Genomic DNA, 19,192 nt, shown 5'->3' on the forward strand with positions numbered 1-19,192 from the left:
TGATTATTATCACCAATCCCATCTTCTTCTTACTCTCTCTTTTGTTTTACCTTTATGTTACATTTTGTTGTAAAATAGTATTACAACCATTTTTTTAAGGGACATTTAGAAAATCATATCAGTTCCATAATGGAGAGGCAGATAAACACGGTGGCATTCATTTGTTCTCCTTAACCCACAACTTCCCTTAAGGTACAAAACGATAACCCGTATTCAGGATTTTTTAACTTTGTTTCTTCAGGTAATACGATGGCAATTTCATTCGATGTTGGCACTGTTGCTCAACAGCGAATGTACGTCATTGTTTGATGAGCCACTGTTTCTCAACATTTCAAATGCTAGCCGATATAATGGGATAAATGCATTGCGTCTTTGCTAGTTTTCATGTATTATCCTCATGACATCACTTCTGGAGGTTTTGGTTCACCAATCTCTGTAATGCCACTACCGCATCGTATATGTACAGCAGGGAGTAAGCCGCCTTCGCTATTTCCTCAGTCAGCAGCGTTCTGAATAGAGCTGGCAAACCAGCCAAAACCCGCGGATAAATCCGACCCGGCCCGTGAGAACCCGTACCCGGCTTGGCTGGTTGTATTAACAAGCCGGGTTAGGGTTGGAGAAACGCCGGCTTGTGTGAGAACGGATAAACCCGGCCCGTCCCGTAAATCCGCGGATATAACCCGTATACCCGTAGTCCATTTATGCCGCCGCGTGTCCCTATCGGTTTCTATACGTGTCTGAGCCTGAGCAGTGAGCATACATAAAACACAAAAGAAAAAGAGAAGAAACCCTAGCAGTAGCAGCATTAGTTATCTTCTCTGAATCTCTGCTTGATTTCTCTCTTCTTCTCCGTCCGCAGCGACAATCACCTGAGTCCTGACCGAACTGATATGGTTGATTATAAATAAAGCGAAATACCTTTTTCGTTTCCCTTCACTTCTTCTGCAACATCTTCAAAGGAAAATCATCATCTCTTACAGACAACTTATAATAATCTACAGGTATCTTCTTCATCTCTTTATCTTTTGGTCTTCATCTTTATTATGTAAAGTTGTAAACTGATCATTAGAAGAACAATTTTAGAGATTCTGATTTTTTTTAATTTCATCATTTTAATTTTTTTTAATTTCATCATTTTTTCTTAGGATGTTATTCATATATTTTGATTCATGGTATCCAAAATTATGTTGTTTGTATATTGGTTGTAGAAGAAAATAGGCGGGGGAAACATGGATCCCAACCATAACAACTAATTGTGATTTCTAATTGATTTTAATTTTCAAAACAACGAGTCTTCTTCTCCATCTTAACTTCTGCAAATAGTGATTCGATTAGTTTGAGTTTTTTCAGATTTTCGAATTGGGGTTTTGTTAATAATCTCTGCTAATTCTTCATCTTGTTGTGGAAGATTCAGAGTTGAGGACAGGTAATCTTCTAAGTTCTAATCCTAGATTGCTTTCTTCCTTGAATTTTCTGGATTCAAGGTACCATATAATAATATAGGCTAGGTTTATTGCTTCATTGTATTTTTGTGATAATTCTCTTAATCTATGATAGTTCCTGCCAATATGTTCTGTCCTAGTAAGAGGCCCATCTTCATTAAGTGAAATGTTAAGGGGATGTCATGTTATGATTAGAAATTAGAAAGTAAAGTTGAGTCATTGCTCTACGCTCCCATGAACCACTTCTCTGGATAAGATGCTTAGTATAATTTTGATGTGTGACTGGTGTTTTACTAGAATGCATAATTAAGCAACTAAATGGTAAACCATCGTTTAATGAAAGATTGTTGTGCTTATAAATAGTTCCTGTGTATTAGTTTCTGTGATGTAGACATGTTAGTCAGAACTGTTTTGCTTCGGACACTATAACTATCCAGACTAGCCCGTGTGTTTGCTTCTGTGCTTGTTAAGCTCAGTCTCTTGGATTGTTTTTGAATTATGTTTTGCCCATCTTGCAGTTCCAGGATCTGTTTATGCTGCTGATTACCAAACTTTCACTGCTCAATCAATGACCAAAGTTGATGATTGAGTCATTTTGCAAGGTAAATATTTATGTAAGTAAATTAGTATAGCCTTCAGTTCATTATTAAGATTATGTGAATGCTTATGAGGTTAAGAATTATGTCGATATAAAATGGAGCTGTATTGATTGGGGTTTAGGTTTATTTTGTTTTACATAGGTTGGTACTTATTAAGAATGAAACAGAAACTGAGTTTTAGAAGTGGTATTGACATCAGTTACACAAAACTTTGTTTGTTGTAGTGAACTGGACAAGGAAATGGTAATGGTGATAGCTTTAGTGTGGCTGTTGGGTTGTTGTATAGTGACTGAGAAGATGTTGATGAATAATTTACTTGTTCTGTATGTGTATTTTGAGTGATCTAGACATCTAGTGGTGCAGGAATGGATAAGTTAAACTACATTTGGTGATGATGTTGTTGTGGTGAGGTCATAGTTGTGATGGAGCTGAACTGATAGTGCAGGAGTTAGAGGTACTATAGTGATCAATATTGTTTGTGCTGTGCAATTGAAGCCTTACAGTGATCCATATTATTTGAGCACACCTGAAAAACACTTATCTATATGTTGTAGTATCCAAGTCAATTGCTGATGTTAGTCCATGAACCATGATAGTAGACAGTAGTATGGTTTGAATTCTGTGAGTGTTTTGTTATTTAACCTTGATAGTAACTAGTAAGTAATGTACTGATTTTTGTGTTTTTGTGGCTCTAATCCAGATTCCAGGATGTCAAGTGTACAAGAACAAACTCATTATAACGATGTTATGAGTAGTGACAGTGAGGATGATGATGTTGAGATGGTAGATCCTTTGGATGGCTCTACAACTGTTAATTTCGGTGTGACACCGAGTCACTGACTGTTGAATCTGTATTTCTGTAATCTGTTTCTGTTGATTGAATTGAATGGAAAATGTCAAATGAATTTGATGCCCAGGAAACCAGCTAACCCGTGAACCCGCGGGTTTAACCCGTTACGGGTGCGGGTTGATGAAATGACCACCCGTGAAGAATATCAACCCGCGGGTTTTGACCCGTGTTAACCCGTACCCGTGTAACCCGTAACAAGCCAGCCCCGGCCCGCCCGTTTGCCAGCTCTAGTTCTGAATATGTGTTTTAGTTCTATGTGTATGGTGAACGACGCTGGTCTTTTTCTCAGTAAGGGTCCTCGGTTTTAAAGTACAACCCAGGCTTGTGAATGCATTAGCCGAGTTCTAATGCTTACGCTCCCTATATAAGTGTAGAAGAGTATACAATCCATTTATAAGCATCAACTCAAGTCTAATAGTTCATTCCATTCATTAATCTATAAAATTCAGAAGCACAGTATTTTCCTCGTCCATATAAAGTTCCATATTGCAATGTGAAAAATGGCATCCATAACTTTAGTTCTAAAACTTCCATAACATAAAGTTCTAAAGTTTTAAGACTAACTATTGAAGTGTAAAGCATAATCATGCATCCGAATAGATTTGATAACATGGTGTGCAAACAAAGCAAACATAAAATATAGAGAACTAAATATTCGGAATGCCTTATTCAATCTAATTTTCTAACGGTGAGTTGGAACTCATACGTCAGCTTCCTCACCCGTCATTTGAATCGTTTCATCAGCGTGGGCCTTCTTCGTGGCTATCATTAGTGTTTGAGTCGTCTTCAACTTCCACAGTGGAAAAAATACATTTGTTCAATCCTGAAGGCACGGGCAGAGTACGGGTTAATACGGGGTTGAATGAATTAAGAGTAATCTGGAAAACGATTTTCGAATTAACACTGTAATATGGTGGTAGCATAAGGGCCCTGCATACGATATTATCATCAGAAGCTAGGACTCACCGTTGATGGCAAAGTGCGATCGGAACAGGATTCAGACATGGAAACTTAATTGACTACCCAGGGAAACCATGAAGCCCCAGCATCAGGATGGGGACCATACATCGAGTTCGTGTCTGCGGATTGGTAAAAGTATACAAATATCTTAAAAGTATAATCTTAATCAAATATTACGGCACCGGCTTTGGCATGTTAGAATTTTTATGGGATTGTGAGTTTTCATTTTCTAACTTTGTAATTTTCAGGTGGTGCGCAAATGAAATTTTTATGGTTTGCTTCCGTTCAAAGAGGAAGAAGCGAAACATCCAAAACAGAAATAAAGTATAGCAGTAATGGTACCTCTGTTGAGAACTTGTTTAGCAGTGTTAACTTTGTTAGATCTTCTGCACACCAGAAATAAATGACCAATTTCATCTAGCAAGCAGGCAAATGACCTAAAAATAAATTACATGAAGCTAATCACCGTGCATATCAGTTTGCAGCTGCATGTAAGCACAATCTTTAAAACTCTCAGAATTCCTTATATTTTTAATTCTAATTTAGAATGTTTCCTGCCGCAAAAGCACATCAAATTCCAGAAATAAAAATAGCAGCTAGTGGATCAAGCGTAACAACATTGGTAAGTGACCACAATTTAGTAGTGTTATAGATAATTTGTGAAGTATTAACGTAAGAACCAAAAAGCAGTGAGTTCTGTCTTAAAAGTCTTATAATATTTTTGGTTAAGTTTTACAACCCTTGCAAGAAAAAACTATTGAACTCGATAGTGGTGACTTTGTTGGTGGAGAGTCTGGAGACCACATCCAGGCTGGTAACTTCCTTAGGGTAGACGAAGTTAATCTCTTCCCAATTTTTAGAAACCCGCATTGGCATTTTTTTCATGGTTTCCATTCCTTTCCATCCAACATCTAGTTGAGAGTCTATTAGACAGTGGTCTGAAAGATCTTATAGGGACATCATGTAATCCGGAAGACCATCTTTGACTCCGGTGTTGGGGTTCAGAAGATTAGAATAGAACAACAACATATTAGGCATAGAACAACAACATATTAGGCAAACGTGGGAGACGGTAACAGTAAGAAAAAATTTCATCCGCAGTTGAACTCTAGCTAGCATGTGATGCGAAAATTGTGTATATGAACTTTTTTTAGAATGTAATTTGAAATGGTGATGTGATATCCTATTTTCTCACTGAGACTGCGCACATCCAGGATGATAACTTTGTTGGTGGAGACGTAGTCTATTAGAACAATCCCAATTCGAATTGGGCATGATTTTTGTTCCTCTCCATCGAAAAGTTTCTAGTAGACAACGGTTTGAGTGATCCTATAGAAACTCATGTAATTTTAAGAGCCATCTTCATTTCCTGCCAGATTTGAATCTCATCACATATTAAGCAAAAATTGAAGATACTAATTAACAGGGAGGATTGCGTTGTTGGGGGTTAGCAACTGGAAAGATTTCTCATGTATTTAGAAATGACATGACACTACCTAGATTTTTGAATACATTAGAACACGCCAATCAACCACGTTAATAGAAACAACATAAGACTACCTGATTGGTGAAAGCAGGGAGGCGGAATAGTATTTGCGGAACCTTGAACAACACTAAAAGAAAGTATTAGTAGTTCAAGTTTGTAGTAACTTTAATAGCATACACCGCAGGAATTCGATGTACTCAGTAATGTAACCCATGAGACGATATCTTTATCAAATCCCAAATCGAGAGTACATCACAAATTAATTACGTTGATAAACTAATTACATCGAAACAGAACCAATCGAAGCGAGCTGATGTAAAAAAAAAAAATTAGATGATACAATTTCAAGTATAGATTAATCGTGGACGACTACTTCCATATCAGCAAAAACAGAAATTGTAGAACAATATGGCTTGAATCAAACACACGTTCTTTTGGACTGAAGCCAGGTGCGCTGCCATTGCACCATAGACTTGTATGCATGGTGTCTTAAGCATATCAACAGACAATGAATGCACATTTGTCAATAGTAATTGTACATATGTAAGCATACAATATTCAAGTAACTTTCAACTTGATAAAGGGGTTTTTAAGTCTTACCAAACCAGATGGTAAAAGGAGATGCTTAATGATCTTCTGTTACATGTCATCTCAAGATTGATAGGCGTATATTAGGAAACTTTCCCTGCAACAGAGAAAAAAAATCTACATAAATGAAAACGGTGAATTCTAGCTGCCAGTTGATCACATAGGCATGCTCAAGGAAGTAAATTTTGAATAGTAATACATATGGATATGTGGTCTTATCCAAACCCTAAAAAAACCTACTATAAATTAGAGAACAACTATATGGATCTCATTGAAAAATCAGATTAATCTCTCTTTATGCCCAACATAAGCAATATAGTGAGTATCACAAATCAGATTATCAAGTTGTAGATCTCTTCTTTGTTGCTTTTTATTCCAATAGCTTTGGATTCCCTGTCAGTTCCATTCACTTTTCACACTAAGTATATACTGCCAATTAAAACAATAAGATATAAATTTAAGAATAAACAGCAGGGAAGGTTATAGTTCAATCTCATGTAATAGTGTATTTGATGAGTCTTTGTTGTAGATTATATATATATATATGTGCATATTCAAAATTCACCTGCAACACTGATCAAATTCAAACCTACAACGATTTCAACGACGCAGAAATAATGTGTTTCAATCTCATGTAATAGTGTATTTGATGAGTCTTTGTTGTAGATAAAATATATATATGTGCATATTCAAAATTCACCTGCAGCACTGATCAAATTCAAACCTACAACGATTCCAATGACGCAGAAATAATGTGCTTGATCATAAGAATTCAGGAGAAGAAATCAACTACCCGATCCTCAAAATTCAGCTCCCAACTACCCGTCCTTGACTTCATCTAATTCGCCGAGAAAGTTACAACGGAAGTGAAAATGAAACAATCATCATATTTTTGATAAGGATGTAATCACATTTTCCCCTATTGTATTGTTGTCGTTATAAAATGAAATATAGGGTTTCGCCATAAGAAATTTAAAAAAAAAAAAGGCATTATGAAGGTAAACATAAGTATCAACGACATCAGCACAACACAACCTTTGTTACTACTTTGTTATGCTAATGGTATATTTCCAAAAGCAGGTGAAAACCAAAAGAAGCAATAGATTTCCAAATTTTCCTTTTTATTAGAGAAATATAATCAAAACAAAAAAATCAAAAAATAAATGAAGAACAACCCAACAGAGAAAAGAATCAAACCTAGTTTGTATTTCCAAATTTTCCCTTCTTAAGCCACTATTAGCCAGGAATTACCCATCTTGATTCTCTCTATGCTCAGCTTAATAAGAATCCTAATCTGAAACTTCTTTTTTCTGATCCTTTAATAAATATTGAAAAGCCTATGAGTCTCTCACGCTACACAAAATTGGTCAGTAAGACCAAAACACAAAATTCCTGGGTCATATAGATTCTTAGCTTTTGATACTGTTTATATAGCCAAAAATCAGAAATATTTTGTTTATATAGCCAATTTGGATACTTGGTCCAGGAAAATTAAAAAAAAAAATGTATCTTACCTAAAATACCCCCTAACCTTTTAAACCCTTCTTTTCAAAGAGAATTTATTTCTCTTCCCTTCCCGCAGAGCTCTGTAGAACCTCCTCTTCCCTTCCCACAGAGCTCTGCAGAAATCGACAATTCAAATGACGGATAATCTTGTCCTTCTCAGCTAGTTCATTCTTCAACTTGGAAACATCATCTTCATCTGTGTTTTCTTCTTCATCACCAAACAAGAGCTCTCCAGAACCTCCTCTTCCCTTCCCGCAGAGCTCTGCAGAACCTCCTCTTCCCTTCCCACAGAGCTCTGCAGAAATCGGCAATTCAGAGCTCGTTTTTTTTCTTCAGATCTCGTTTATCAATCATGATGATTAGCGATTGTTTAATACGTTTGTAGAATCGAAGTTTCATCAATTGGAGTTTCATCTAATCGAAGTTTCTGAGTTAGTTTTGAAGCAATTGAAGTTTCTATAATAGCGTCGAATCGGTAAGTTTCAATTTGTCCAATTGAAGTTTCTCTGTCGATTTTGAAGCAATTTCTAGTTGTTGATGATTAATTTTTGTTAATTTTTGATTTTAGTTGTTGATTTTGAATATCCAGGGTTTAGGTGATTATGTGACTGGTAAATTTTTCAATTTGTCCATTATTTGGGTTTGTCTCGAATCATGTTTTCTAGGGTATAGTAATCTGATTTTCAATGCAATATACACAGATGTGAAGTTTGTGTGTTCAATTGTGATGTGAACTGAATTAGTATGTACTGCTGCTAATTTGTTTACATATTATCAATTGAATACATCCAGATTCAGAAGATTTGTTTTTATATATTCCTTTTGAAGATTGATCGTCATTTTCTCTGTGTGGTTATCCGGGGTACCGATGCGTGTCCATACCAAGTTACTACGAAGTCAACAGTTGATGAGTTGAAGGCGCATGTCTGTTCTTATTGGAATATCATTTTACCGGACTCAATTCAGTTTGTATTTGACTATGAGGGGAGAAGCAATGTTGTTGACAGTGATGTGAAGCTCTGTTCTTTCTTGTCATTGTGTATTGTTAACCAGTTGTCTTTCTTGGAGTTTCGTTTATTTGAACGCGTTCCTCTTCGTGCTCCTGATTTTGCTCGTGAACCTACTACGAGCGAGTTTCGTTTAGCACCAGACCCTAGCAGAGATCAGTTGGTTACTCCTTGTCATCTTCCGAGCAGCAGTAGAATGAGCGAGTTTAGTTTAGTACCAGACCCTAGCAGAGCTCAGTTGGTTAATCCTTGTCATCTTCCGAGCAGCAGTAGAATGAGCGAGTTTCGTTTAGCACCAGACCCTAGCAGAGCTCAGTTGGTTAATCCTTGTCATATTCCGAGCAGTAGTAGAATGAGCGAGTTTCGTTTAGCACCAGACCCTAGCAGAGCTCAGTTGGTTAATCCTTGTCATATTCCAAGCAGCAGTAAAGTTACTCCTACATCTACAATGACGAAGTTGCTTTTAGCTCAGTCACCTATTCCTTCCTCTCAAGAGCTTGTTTCTTCTCAATATATCCCCATGTCTCAAGAACGTACATACAATGGAAAGTTGGCAATTAAAAGATCTTGCAAGGCGGCTGAATGGGAGTTTATTATAAAAGGTGTTGGTCAATATTGTTATGGAGGACGAGATGAAGCTCGTCTTGTTGTTGAGAATATAACCATTTTTTTGGTCGCAGGGTGAGAGTCGTCAAGAGCAATCCAGAACGATATACGGTGGAATGTTATTACAAGGAGAAATTGGAATGCGACTGGATGTTTCATGCAGCTCCCAAGACTTCCAATGTGAAGGGTCACTTATTCCTCAAGGCCTATAACGGGGAACATAAATGTTGTGTTGGTTATAGTGATGGAACAAAGGCTGATCCGGTTACGCGCGAACTTATCAAGAGTTTGATATTTGAGCAGATTGAACAGAATCCCAACAAGAAAGCCAGGGATATTGTTAGAGAACTCAAAAGTGATTATGGGTTGGAAGTGAGCTACGATCAGGCGCATGCCAGGAAAGAATTATGTTTCAAGGAATTGTATGGCAAGGACATTAAATCATACACTGACTTGAGATGGTGGTGTGAAGCCGTGAAGAAACACGATACAGGTAGTAGGGATGATTTAGTTGTTGAAGGTGGTGAGTTTAAGAGTTTGTTCTTAGCCTTCGATGATTGCATCTCTGGTTTCGAATATTGTCGCCCGATACTGTTCTTGGATGCAACTTTCCTAACTGGAAAATTTAGGGGTTGTCTTATGGCGGCTACCGGGAAGAATGCGAATAATGGTACGTCTTCTTTTATTTTTGATGTCATAAAAAAAAATTATGTCAGATTATCACTGGATGAAACCGGTTTCATCCTTAACTGGTGAAGTCATACTAGAGAATGAAACTAGTTTCATTCTGTACAATAGCAGTTTCAGTCAGTTTGATATGATTTTTTCTTTTTGTGTTTGTTTTGTTTCTGTAGGAATATTTCCTCTGGCATATGGTATCGTATCAGCTGAAACTGTTGATAATTGGCATTGGTTCTTGAAGAAACTAGAATCTATCTTGGGTCCTCGTGTACTAACTTTTATTTCGGATCGCCATGAGGGTTTGATCCAAGGGATTCATGATGTTTTCCCAACTTTCTATCATGCTTGGTGTTACCAGCATTTGAAGAATAATGTCCGCAATAAGACCAACAAGAAAAAGGGAGAGCATTGTGCTGCGATGGGTTTGTTCAAAGAATGTTTCTATTCATCGACTCATGAAGGCTTTGATCAGGGTATGCAAAAGTTGAAGGATATGGGATGTGATGGTCTTCACAAATTCTTGAGTGAGATTCCAGTGGAATGTTGGTCCAATGCACATTGTCTGGGTTGTCATTACGGCGACATGTGTTCAAAAATTGCAGAGTCCTTTAACTCTTGGATCAAGGAAGCAAAAGGTATGCCTATTGCAACACTTGTTAACTGGATCAGACTTAAAATTATGGAACAGATGAGTACAAGGAAGAGGAAGGGGGCGACGTATAAAGAATTCATTTGTCACAGGCTAGAGAAAAAAGTGTTGGCTTCCATTCGTGCTGGTGTCCAGTGGAGAATAACCAAGTTTGGTGACATGGAGTGGGACGTTTTTGATGGAAAGCACACGCATGCTGTTAATATTACGAAGTTTCAGTGCAGCTGTAGGGTTTGGTGTACTGAGAAGTTCCCTTGTGATCACGCTATTGCGTGTATGTATTCAAATAACATCAATGTTTACGAGTACATTAATCTGTATTTCAGCATTGATAGCTTCCGTGCTTCGTATGATCGTCCTATCAACCCCATTCCTGATTACGACAAGCCTATTGATGTTGCTACTGGAGATCTCGTGAACCCACCAACTGTCGTAGGAAAAAAACATGGTAGGCCGAAGAAGAAGCGGATTCATAACACAGGTAGTGCAAGTTTCAAGAGACCAATTACGTGCGGTAACTGCCATACTCAGGCACATCATAACAAGACGACGTGTCCTCATCCTCCTGCGTAAAAGCAACGTTAAGTACCTGCTTAAGAACATCTCCAGCCTTCATTTCTTCTGTGCATTTTTTTACCATGATATCTTTTATTAGCTTTTTACCATGATATCTTTATTAGTTTATTCTTCTCTGCAGCCTCTTGTTGCACATTTAAGATTCATTTACCTTGAATTATATTTTCGCAACTAGTATTTACCTTGGATTGTTTCTTTTGTTCATAAAAATATATCTTATGGAATTATTTTTTCAAGTATTTCTCTTCATTTTTATAGTATATATCTTTTAGTATTATGTTGATTGTTTAATTGTACATTCCCTTCAGTTTTTCACTGTAAAATTTGAATGTTTGCGAAGATTCAAATTTAATTGTACAAGATGTAACCAGTTTCATCATGCCTATTCTGGAAAAAATGAGATTTTTGGCCAGGATGAAACTGGATTTCATCCATCACATATGGACAGAAAAAACTATTTTTTGTCAACCTGCACACTCTGAAAACAGTTTTTATGCAGCTTTGATGTAACCAGTTTCATCCAAGCCTGGTTACAATCTGACAAAAAAATTGAAGTTTTATACAGGCTAGGATGTAACCAGTTTCATCCAAGCCTGGTTACATTTTCAACCTGCAAATTTAATCATTTCTGGCTAACATATTCAAACACAACCATCATGAAATTGAAGTATAGGCATTTTTCAGTAAAAGAGTTCATATTTTAATTAAGACGAATCCACGGATCACAACTGTATGCGAAGACATAGTTCAAAAAAAAAAAAGTACTACCAAATGAACTACATTAATAAAAAATTTCTAAACAACCTAAACACATCAAACTTTCCAGCAGCTATTCTCATCAGTTAGGATTTCATATGCCAGATTGATTCGTCTTGTGCCCATCTCCTCTCCAATAGTATCTTTGCCTTCAAAGGAGTAACCGTCTGTCATTTCCTATTCCATGTAGTAGATAACATACATCATCGAATCATCACTGCAAGACAAATGAATATGTAATGTCAGTTTAACGATCTGGAAAAAAAAATGTAATGTCGGTTCAAACTTCGTTTCAGTTTGTATGTTATAATCTCAGTTCAAAGAGTTAACGACCTACCTTTCGCACTGTTGTGGACAATCTGATTGAACAACGACATCAACGTCATCCATACTAGTACTTTGAATTTGACCTTGAAAGAGATGATTTATTCTTTCCGCCATCATTTGAGCTTCTTTTAAATAGTTTGAAGAACCTAGGCGAGAATTGTAGTGTGTCCAAATTCTTCCATGGATGTCAAGGTGAAGCAATGTGAAATGTTCTTTCTGATTCAGCATTGGGATGAACAAGTGTTGCGTTTCGACATCAATCTTTTGCAGTTCAGCATTTATCATTTTTGCAGCGTCCAACTCATCTCCCGCAATGACATCAGCCTGAATACAAATTTGAATCAAAACCAGTTAATCCATATTTTTTAAATGGATGAAACTCAATTACATCCTGTCATTAATGCTAGATGAAAACCAGTTTCTGCAGGTATCATATGAAACCCAGTTACATCCTATATATAATAGCTAGATGAAACTCAGTTTTATTCTACACTAGTGAGAGAATTATATTTCAAGCAACAGATGCAAGCCAGGTACATCCTACACTAACTTAAAAGTTATATGAAAACAAATTGCAGAGCTAAGTTCATTCATTTTAAAATGTAGTATTCAAAATGTTTACCCATGCAAGCGCGCTTAGAAAGATTGACTTGGAGTATCCTTTGGTATCACTGCCATATTGAAACAATTGTCTCCATTTTTCGATTTTAAACTCCAAAATAGTGTTCACCAATGGCTGATTGAAAACAAGTTGCTGGATGTGTTCTCCACTGATACATACACCTCCATTGGACTTCCAAACGCAGTCGCTGCATTTAAACAAGTTCATATAATTTAGTATAAACTTAGCAGTACTTTTACAGAAATAAGAAAAGTAGAATGAAAAAAAAAAACAACAAAAGCATGCGGATACGTACCTTACTTTTCCAGTTACAAAGTACTCCTTTATTAACTTCTCTTCAGCTTGTCTTATTCCGCTCATCAAGTAATTTTTCCACAGCTTGTTGTTCCTTGTTAACTTCTTCAACTTATCGTCCTTATGCTTCTTCTCTGCACGCTCATAATCATCTGATACAAACTTGTTATTTCTATCCCTTTTATATACGTTCTTCACTCTATTATCAAGCGATCCAATAACTGCCAGAGGTTCTGCTGCGACAATTTCTTCTTGGTTGATTTATGATGTAGGAACTGGTGCTAGAGGTTCTGCTCTAGGAACTGGTGTTACAGGTTCTGCTTCGGGAATATTGTCAGCTTCCTCCACAGGTTTGTTCATCTCTTGAGTGATGTCGTTTTTAGGAACATCCTCCTCCACAGGTTTATTCATCTCCTGAGTGATGTTAATGTTGAAATAGTCTTCAGGTGTGGTGTAAAGAACAATCTCTTGAGAGGAATCTTGTTGAGTTCCCGGTTGAGGCTTGAGTTGCGCTTTCAAGGCTTCCACTTCACTTTGCAAGTCTGAGATTGTCTTATCCTTTGCTTCAGACTCAGCCTCCTTTCATCACCAAACAAGCATAGTTGTTTATCCTCTTGACTCCATCTACCAACAAAGTCAACAACCTGAAAACACATAAATTTATCATAACACATGATGTAACTGGGTTTCATCCACTAATAACACAGGATGAAACTTGGTAGATAATGGGTTTCATCATTTTATAACATAATATGTAACTGGTTTCATCCAGTTATAATAGGGGATAAAATTTTAAAAATGAATCTAAACAACATCAACACAAGATGTAACTGGATTCATCCAGTTATAATAACAAGATGATTTTTACCTCACTGCTTGAAAGAGTTTCAAGCTTCCCCTCAATTTCGCAAGATACTTTATACAAGTCCCATCTTGCAAACCTTGGCCATAAATCACTGTTGTCTTTCCTGTTAATGCCTTTCATTTGCTCAAAAATCCATAACTGTAAAAACAAAAATATATTCAAAAGATAATATATAAGATGTTACTCACTGCATGATACATTTAACGTAAGAAAAAAATATATTCAAAAGATAGAAGACGATGCTCACCAGCAAATAGAAGCTGCAACCATTGATAGAGTATGGTGTCTCGTATACAGCTTTAATACTTTGCATTAAATGCTCGTGAATGAGATCGGGCCAAGATACTTTGTTAATGGTGTCGATTGACTGTAGGCAGTTCAAATACTTGTAGTGGACATACATACCTCAGTGTTTATGAAGAATATTGTACAGAACATGAACATCAACAAAAGTTTCGCCAAGTCTTCTTCTGTTCCTTCTTCATTCATAGCAGTATGTATTCCTTCGACAATGTATTTATTATCCAACTTGTCCCCAGTATTCTTCTCTTTCCTTTTCTTCTTTTTGGCTCCAGCCTTCTTCTTTTCATCTTTCCTTTTCTTCTCTTTGGCTCAAGAAAGTACTTTTTGTAAAATTCAGAAGTATTCAAACTTGGGTCTTCTTTTGGTCCATAAAGTTTCTTATCTTGTTTACTCATACATATTCTCTGCATTTTGAAAACAACAGCAAGATGATTTGCATCGGTCTTGAAAACTTGATCACCAATCTTGAATGCCAACTCTTTCGGGTCAAAATTTCTTATGATGAACTCTAACGCCCTTAGAGCTTTGCTACATTCAGCCTTGCCCACCTTACCTTGTTTGATCGCCTCAATAAATTTACAGAATTTAGTCTTCCTTAACACAGCCTCTTGTGCTTCAGTAAATACCAGTTTTTCCAGCACTTCAACTGTCGGTTTCAGGTTTGATCGGAACGTTTTCTTCCCTTCCTTTTTCTCTAACTTGTCTTCATCCATTACGGCATCTACAAGTTCCATATCCCCTGTGCTAGACTCTCCGCCCACTTTCACATCATGCTTATTCTTGGATGTAATTTCAGCAACAACACTCTTCTTACTTTTCTTGCTACCGCTTCCTGCAACAATTTGGATGAAACCAAGTTTCAGCAGGTTTCAGAATAACTGATTTATGGCATGAAGCTAAAATAGGACCTAACTTTAATACAGATCTTCAAAAGTTAACTTTAAAAAGTAGCAAAATCCTGGATGTATCTGATTTCATCCAGTCTTAGTCTGCTGAAACAACATACACTGCAAACTAAACCTGGATGAAATCAGTTTCATAATAGTGTAAACCTGCTGAAACAGTTGATATAACCAGATTCAAGCCAAGATGAAAACCAAATTACATCTAATCTCACTTCAAGCAATTTAAAAATTAAAAACAATTAAATAACAAGATGCAAACCCATTTAATCATTAATTTAATACCACCAACAAGTCATTTACATTCTAACTTAAAATTTGATGAAACCCAGTTTCAAACACCTGCTGAGTTTCACTTCGTAGCCAAATGCAAATCCAATTTCGTTCAATCCATAACATAGATTTTCATACATCCCATTCACAACATACTAATAGTCTTATATTAACCGCAGATGTATCTTTAAACCTGAACGAAACTGGTTTCATCCAGTGTTAATCTGCTTGAAACAATATACACTGCAAATTAACAAAAAATGAAACCAGTTAAATCCTGGTTTAAACCCTGCTGAAACAAATCAGATACCCAGATCTAATTTCACTTCAACCAATTTCACAGTGAAACAAATCAGTTACATCCTGTTTTAAACTGGTTTAATACTTAATGAAACCAAATGCAAATTAAAACAACCAAAATAAAAATTAAAACAACCAATTCAAAAATTTAATCATGCAATTCTGAAATTAATAACAAAAAAGAGTTAGGGTTTGAAAACTTACGAGTTATATGAGACATTCTGTGGAAACTTATTGAAACACTAACTCTCCAAATACACTGAAACAGATCGATTGAAACCCTAAAATCTCCCAATACACTGAAATTATTGAAACCCTAATTCACTGAAACCATTGTTGTAGAGTTAATTGTGTATTAGAGACGGAGGATGAAAACAGTTTCTAGTATTGTTGATGGTGGTGTTGACGGTGGATGAAACCGATTCCCCTCAATTTGTTGTGAGACAGTGGATGAAAACGATGAAATTGAAGAGAAGATGAAAACGATTTCTGGTAACTGGGTATGAAGATGAAGATGATGAAAACGATTTCTGGTGTGGGGATGAAGATGAAGGACGCTGGGGTGAAAACGTGGGGATGAAGGACGTTGTGGTTTTAGTGAAGAGAGAGGGAGCTCGTGGGTGGTTTTGATGAAAACGTGGGGTTAGAACGGTTACAAAAGGGTAGTAATGTCTCTCCACACTAAAAAGATTTCATTGGCTGTTTGACCCAGGACAAATTCTAATTGTCCATTTGGTCCAGAAAAAGAGCCTTTTTGGCTATATGACCCATTCGTTAATGAGTCAAATAAAAACGCCTCTTAAAGAGGTTATATGGGAAGAGTGAAACATGGAATGTAATTAAGGAGTGTGAGTGTGAGTATCAGAATATCCGTTAATCTCGACCCTAGGTGGCTATATTTGGACCGTTTTTTATGTGCTCAAATTATAGATCTCAATTTGGATAGTTTTTTATATATGTTTAAATTGTACTTTTAAATCTGGACCATTCTTTATGTGTCCGAACGGTAGATTACCGTTCATTGGTAAAAAACCATTGTCCCTTATAATATATATATATATATATATATTTACAATGTATCATATTTAAATATTATTTGTTTTGTCATCATGTATATTTGTCTGTTTTTGTGATTTATATTATAATGAAGTACGTGACCAGTTAATAAAATCTATGATCGTTATCTGTCTGTTCTTATCCCATGTACCATATTTTCTTGTATTTTAATTTTTGTATTATTACTATATATATATGTATACACATTATTACTGTGAATCTATGAAATGGCTTTCCATATGTATGCCTTATGCTCTGTCTTTTTAACCAATAGAAAAAAGAAAAAAAAACTAATTAAATGTCTTGATTGATGGATTAAATGTCTTGGTTGATTTTGAAAAGAAATAAAATGATTTTTCTTTTATGAGCTGTATGTGTAATGTATGAATGTGTCTTTATTTTTTGTTTATTATGTTAATTGTAACGTTTGTCTTAATTACGAATAATTTTATCTTAATTACTAATTATGTTTTCCTTAATTATGTTAATTGGTGTGTAAATTTTATATGAGCATAAATGTCGTAATTAATACCCTTCTTTGCTTTGTAACGTTACACGTTTTCTAAATATTTTATTTTATTTTTAATTTCTTTTTATCTCTACATTTTAACCTTTCGTATTCACCGGTCCGGTCCACTCGGTCCAACCTGTTCCGACCCGACCCATACCGGTCCGATCCAACTCGACTTATCATGTTCCGTCCGACCAATACCGGTCTTATCCTGTTCCGTCCCGACCCAATCCAGTCATATCCTGTTCCGTCCCGTTTCAACTGTGTTCTTGTTCTCTATTCCGGGATGGATGTGCGCGACCAAGGCTATTCTGGTTCTGTCTATATATAGAAGGAATCAAAGTTTGAGGTATGCAACTATAATGTGGGTTTTTTAACGTTGAGTACTTACTAGGCCTATTTTTATTTTTATTTTAGAACATACCTAGTTTTGTTTATTTTGTCTTAAGATAAGTCCACATTATATAAACAGTCAAATTAAACTATGACTGTTGATCTCGACCATTAAGAATTTTGGTTTTATTGTTATTTTTTTCTCTTGAATATGATATTGGCTATAGTAGAATAATGTTTTTTTTTGTTTAATTGGTTGTACCAACTCGATTCCAATGTATTCATTTTGGGTTTAGAAGTACTTGAACACCATTATTGGATACTTGATATTTTTTTCCTAAATTTGAATGTTCAGTGGGATGTAATCCACTTGCTGGCATAGTGAAATATGTGCAAAGGGACATGTGTATCATGAGACAAAGATGTACTTTTGTCTTCGGTAGTAATAACACCAACACACAAGTATCAACCGAACACGGGATCAACTAAAATGTAATTCTATCTCCCTATCATAAATGAAAGAGTTGGAAATGGACCTGGTCATCGGTATTGGTATATACAATGTAATGTGTGTATATCATAGTAGCAACCAATGAAAGAAGAACTTTTCTTGGCCAATTGACTATTTAATTGAACTAGATAAAATGTATGTATTTATGGGATGAAAAATACATCATTCCCACGAGACATAAATTCTCTAAAGAACTTGAGATATATCTGGATGAAACGTAACATATATCAATCTAAAGTAATTGAGTTGAACCCGATATTTGTTACGTAATAAGGCCACACCACTTATTAAATATCTCAAGACTCAATGTCTAAGCTCTGTATGTACTAAGGGATAATCACATCTTATTAAGTGCAAAGTGTGTTCATGCGTGAACTATTTCCTTTTTTTTTTTTTTTTGGAAACTTACAGTGAGAATGGAGTTGATTGCATCTATAAATTATTTCTAATGAATATAGAAGGAAGCATATTCTTAGAAAATTAATGTGTCGATCTAGTGAATTGTAAATTACTAAATCCATATTAAACCCAACAATGAACTGATTGGGATTGATTCATAAAGAAAGTGACCATAAGGCACATTGGTTGTGACGTGATGTTCCGTTTTGAAAGTACTAACACGGGCATCACTTAATTTGAGTGTACAAGAAAATGAACTAATAGAATGTGAATTTACGACATCTATCACCATCAGTGATTTCTAAAGTAACTAGATTTGTACTGCCTCTCTCCATTATGGTTTAGAGTAAGAAAGCACGTCACTCATCTTACAAAGTCTTTCTTTAGTAAAACATGATTGAGACTATCCTGTTTTACTTAGATGCAAATGGTGAATAACTCATTCTTCAAAGAAATAAAGTGTTGTTAGTGAACAGATATCCATGCAGAATGCGGACCATTCAAGTGAATTATGGATTTGGTGGATGATTCGACGGATTGAATCGGTTATTGCTCACAACAAACGATGCGTATAATTATATTTTTTTGAACTCCTAGCACATATTACACAATGCTAGAGAATTTACATCAAAAGAACTTGATGAATATTACAAGTTTAATAGGATCAATATAGAGCATCTTATACCCAATGGTCTCGCAGAGGCTACCATCTAAGGTTACAGATGGTGTCTAAGGAATAACTTATGCGTACCAACCAAACTTTAATTGCTTTGGGGATATGCAATATTAC

At 35.9% G+C, this 19,192-nt stretch overlaps 1 protein-coding gene and 3 long non-coding RNA genes across 4 annotated transcripts; 2 read left to right on the forward strand and 2 right to left on the reverse strand.

The window, feature by feature from the left end:
- The first annotated feature begins 1,891 nt into the window (after nt 1–1,891).
- On the forward strand, nt 1,892–2,946 carry LOC113362010. The gene is made up of 2 exons (XR_003365485.1): nt 1,892–2,044; nt 2,742–2,946. It is a non-coding gene; the product is annotated as an uncharacterized LOC113362010 (long non-coding RNA).
- A 541-nt stretch (nt 2,947–3,487) lies between these two features.
- LOC113362012 lies at nt 3,488–5,445 on the reverse strand. Its single transcript, XR_003365487.1, has 4 exons — nt 5,412–5,445; nt 4,194–4,288; nt 3,858–3,970; nt 3,488–3,714 (listed from the first exon to the last, which is right to left on the reverse strand). It is a non-coding gene; the product is annotated as an uncharacterized LOC113362012 (long non-coding RNA).
- Nucleotides 5,446–5,470: 25 nt separating this feature from the next.
- Nucleotides 5,471–7,313, reverse strand: LOC113362011. Its single transcript, XR_003365486.1, has 3 exons — nt 7,123–7,313; nt 5,938–6,022; nt 5,471–5,825 (listed from the first exon to the last, which is right to left on the reverse strand). It is a non-coding gene; the product is annotated as an uncharacterized LOC113362011 (long non-coding RNA).
- A 1,573-nt stretch (nt 7,314–8,886) lies between these two features.
- Nucleotides 8,887–10,947, forward strand: LOC113360496. The gene is made up of 3 exons (XM_026604002.1): nt 8,887–8,987; nt 9,119–9,714; nt 9,899–10,947. The coding sequence occupies exons 1-3, from the start codon at nt 8,887–8,889 to the stop codon at nt 10,945–10,947; spliced, it is 1,746 nt and encodes a 581-aa protein (XP_026459787.1).
- Nucleotides 10,948–19,192: the final 8,245 nt, after the last annotated feature.

This window comes from Papaver somniferum, chromosome 3 (assembly GCF_003573695.1).
Source record: "Papaver somniferum cultivar HN1 chromosome 3, ASM357369v1, whole genome shotgun sequence".
In the NCBI taxonomy this organism is placed as follows: Eukaryota; Viridiplantae; Streptophyta; class Magnoliopsida; order Ranunculales; family Papaveraceae; genus Papaver; species Papaver somniferum.

Bases quoted from the DNA above. Each gene is read 5' to 3' on its own strand.
- LOC113360496 (XM_026604002.1), top strand. From the start codon at position 8,887: ATGACGAAGTTGCTTTTAGCTCAGTCACCTATTCCTTCCTCTCAAGAG. The intron at 8,988-9,118 runs GTTGGCAATTAA...TTTTGGTCGCAG, and splicing joins GAACGTACATACAATGGAAA to GGTGAGAGTCGTCAAGAGCA. The intron at 9,715-9,898 runs GTACGTCTTCTT...TTGTTTCTGTAG, and splicing joins CGGGAAGAATGCGAATAATG to GAATATTTCCTCTGGCATAT.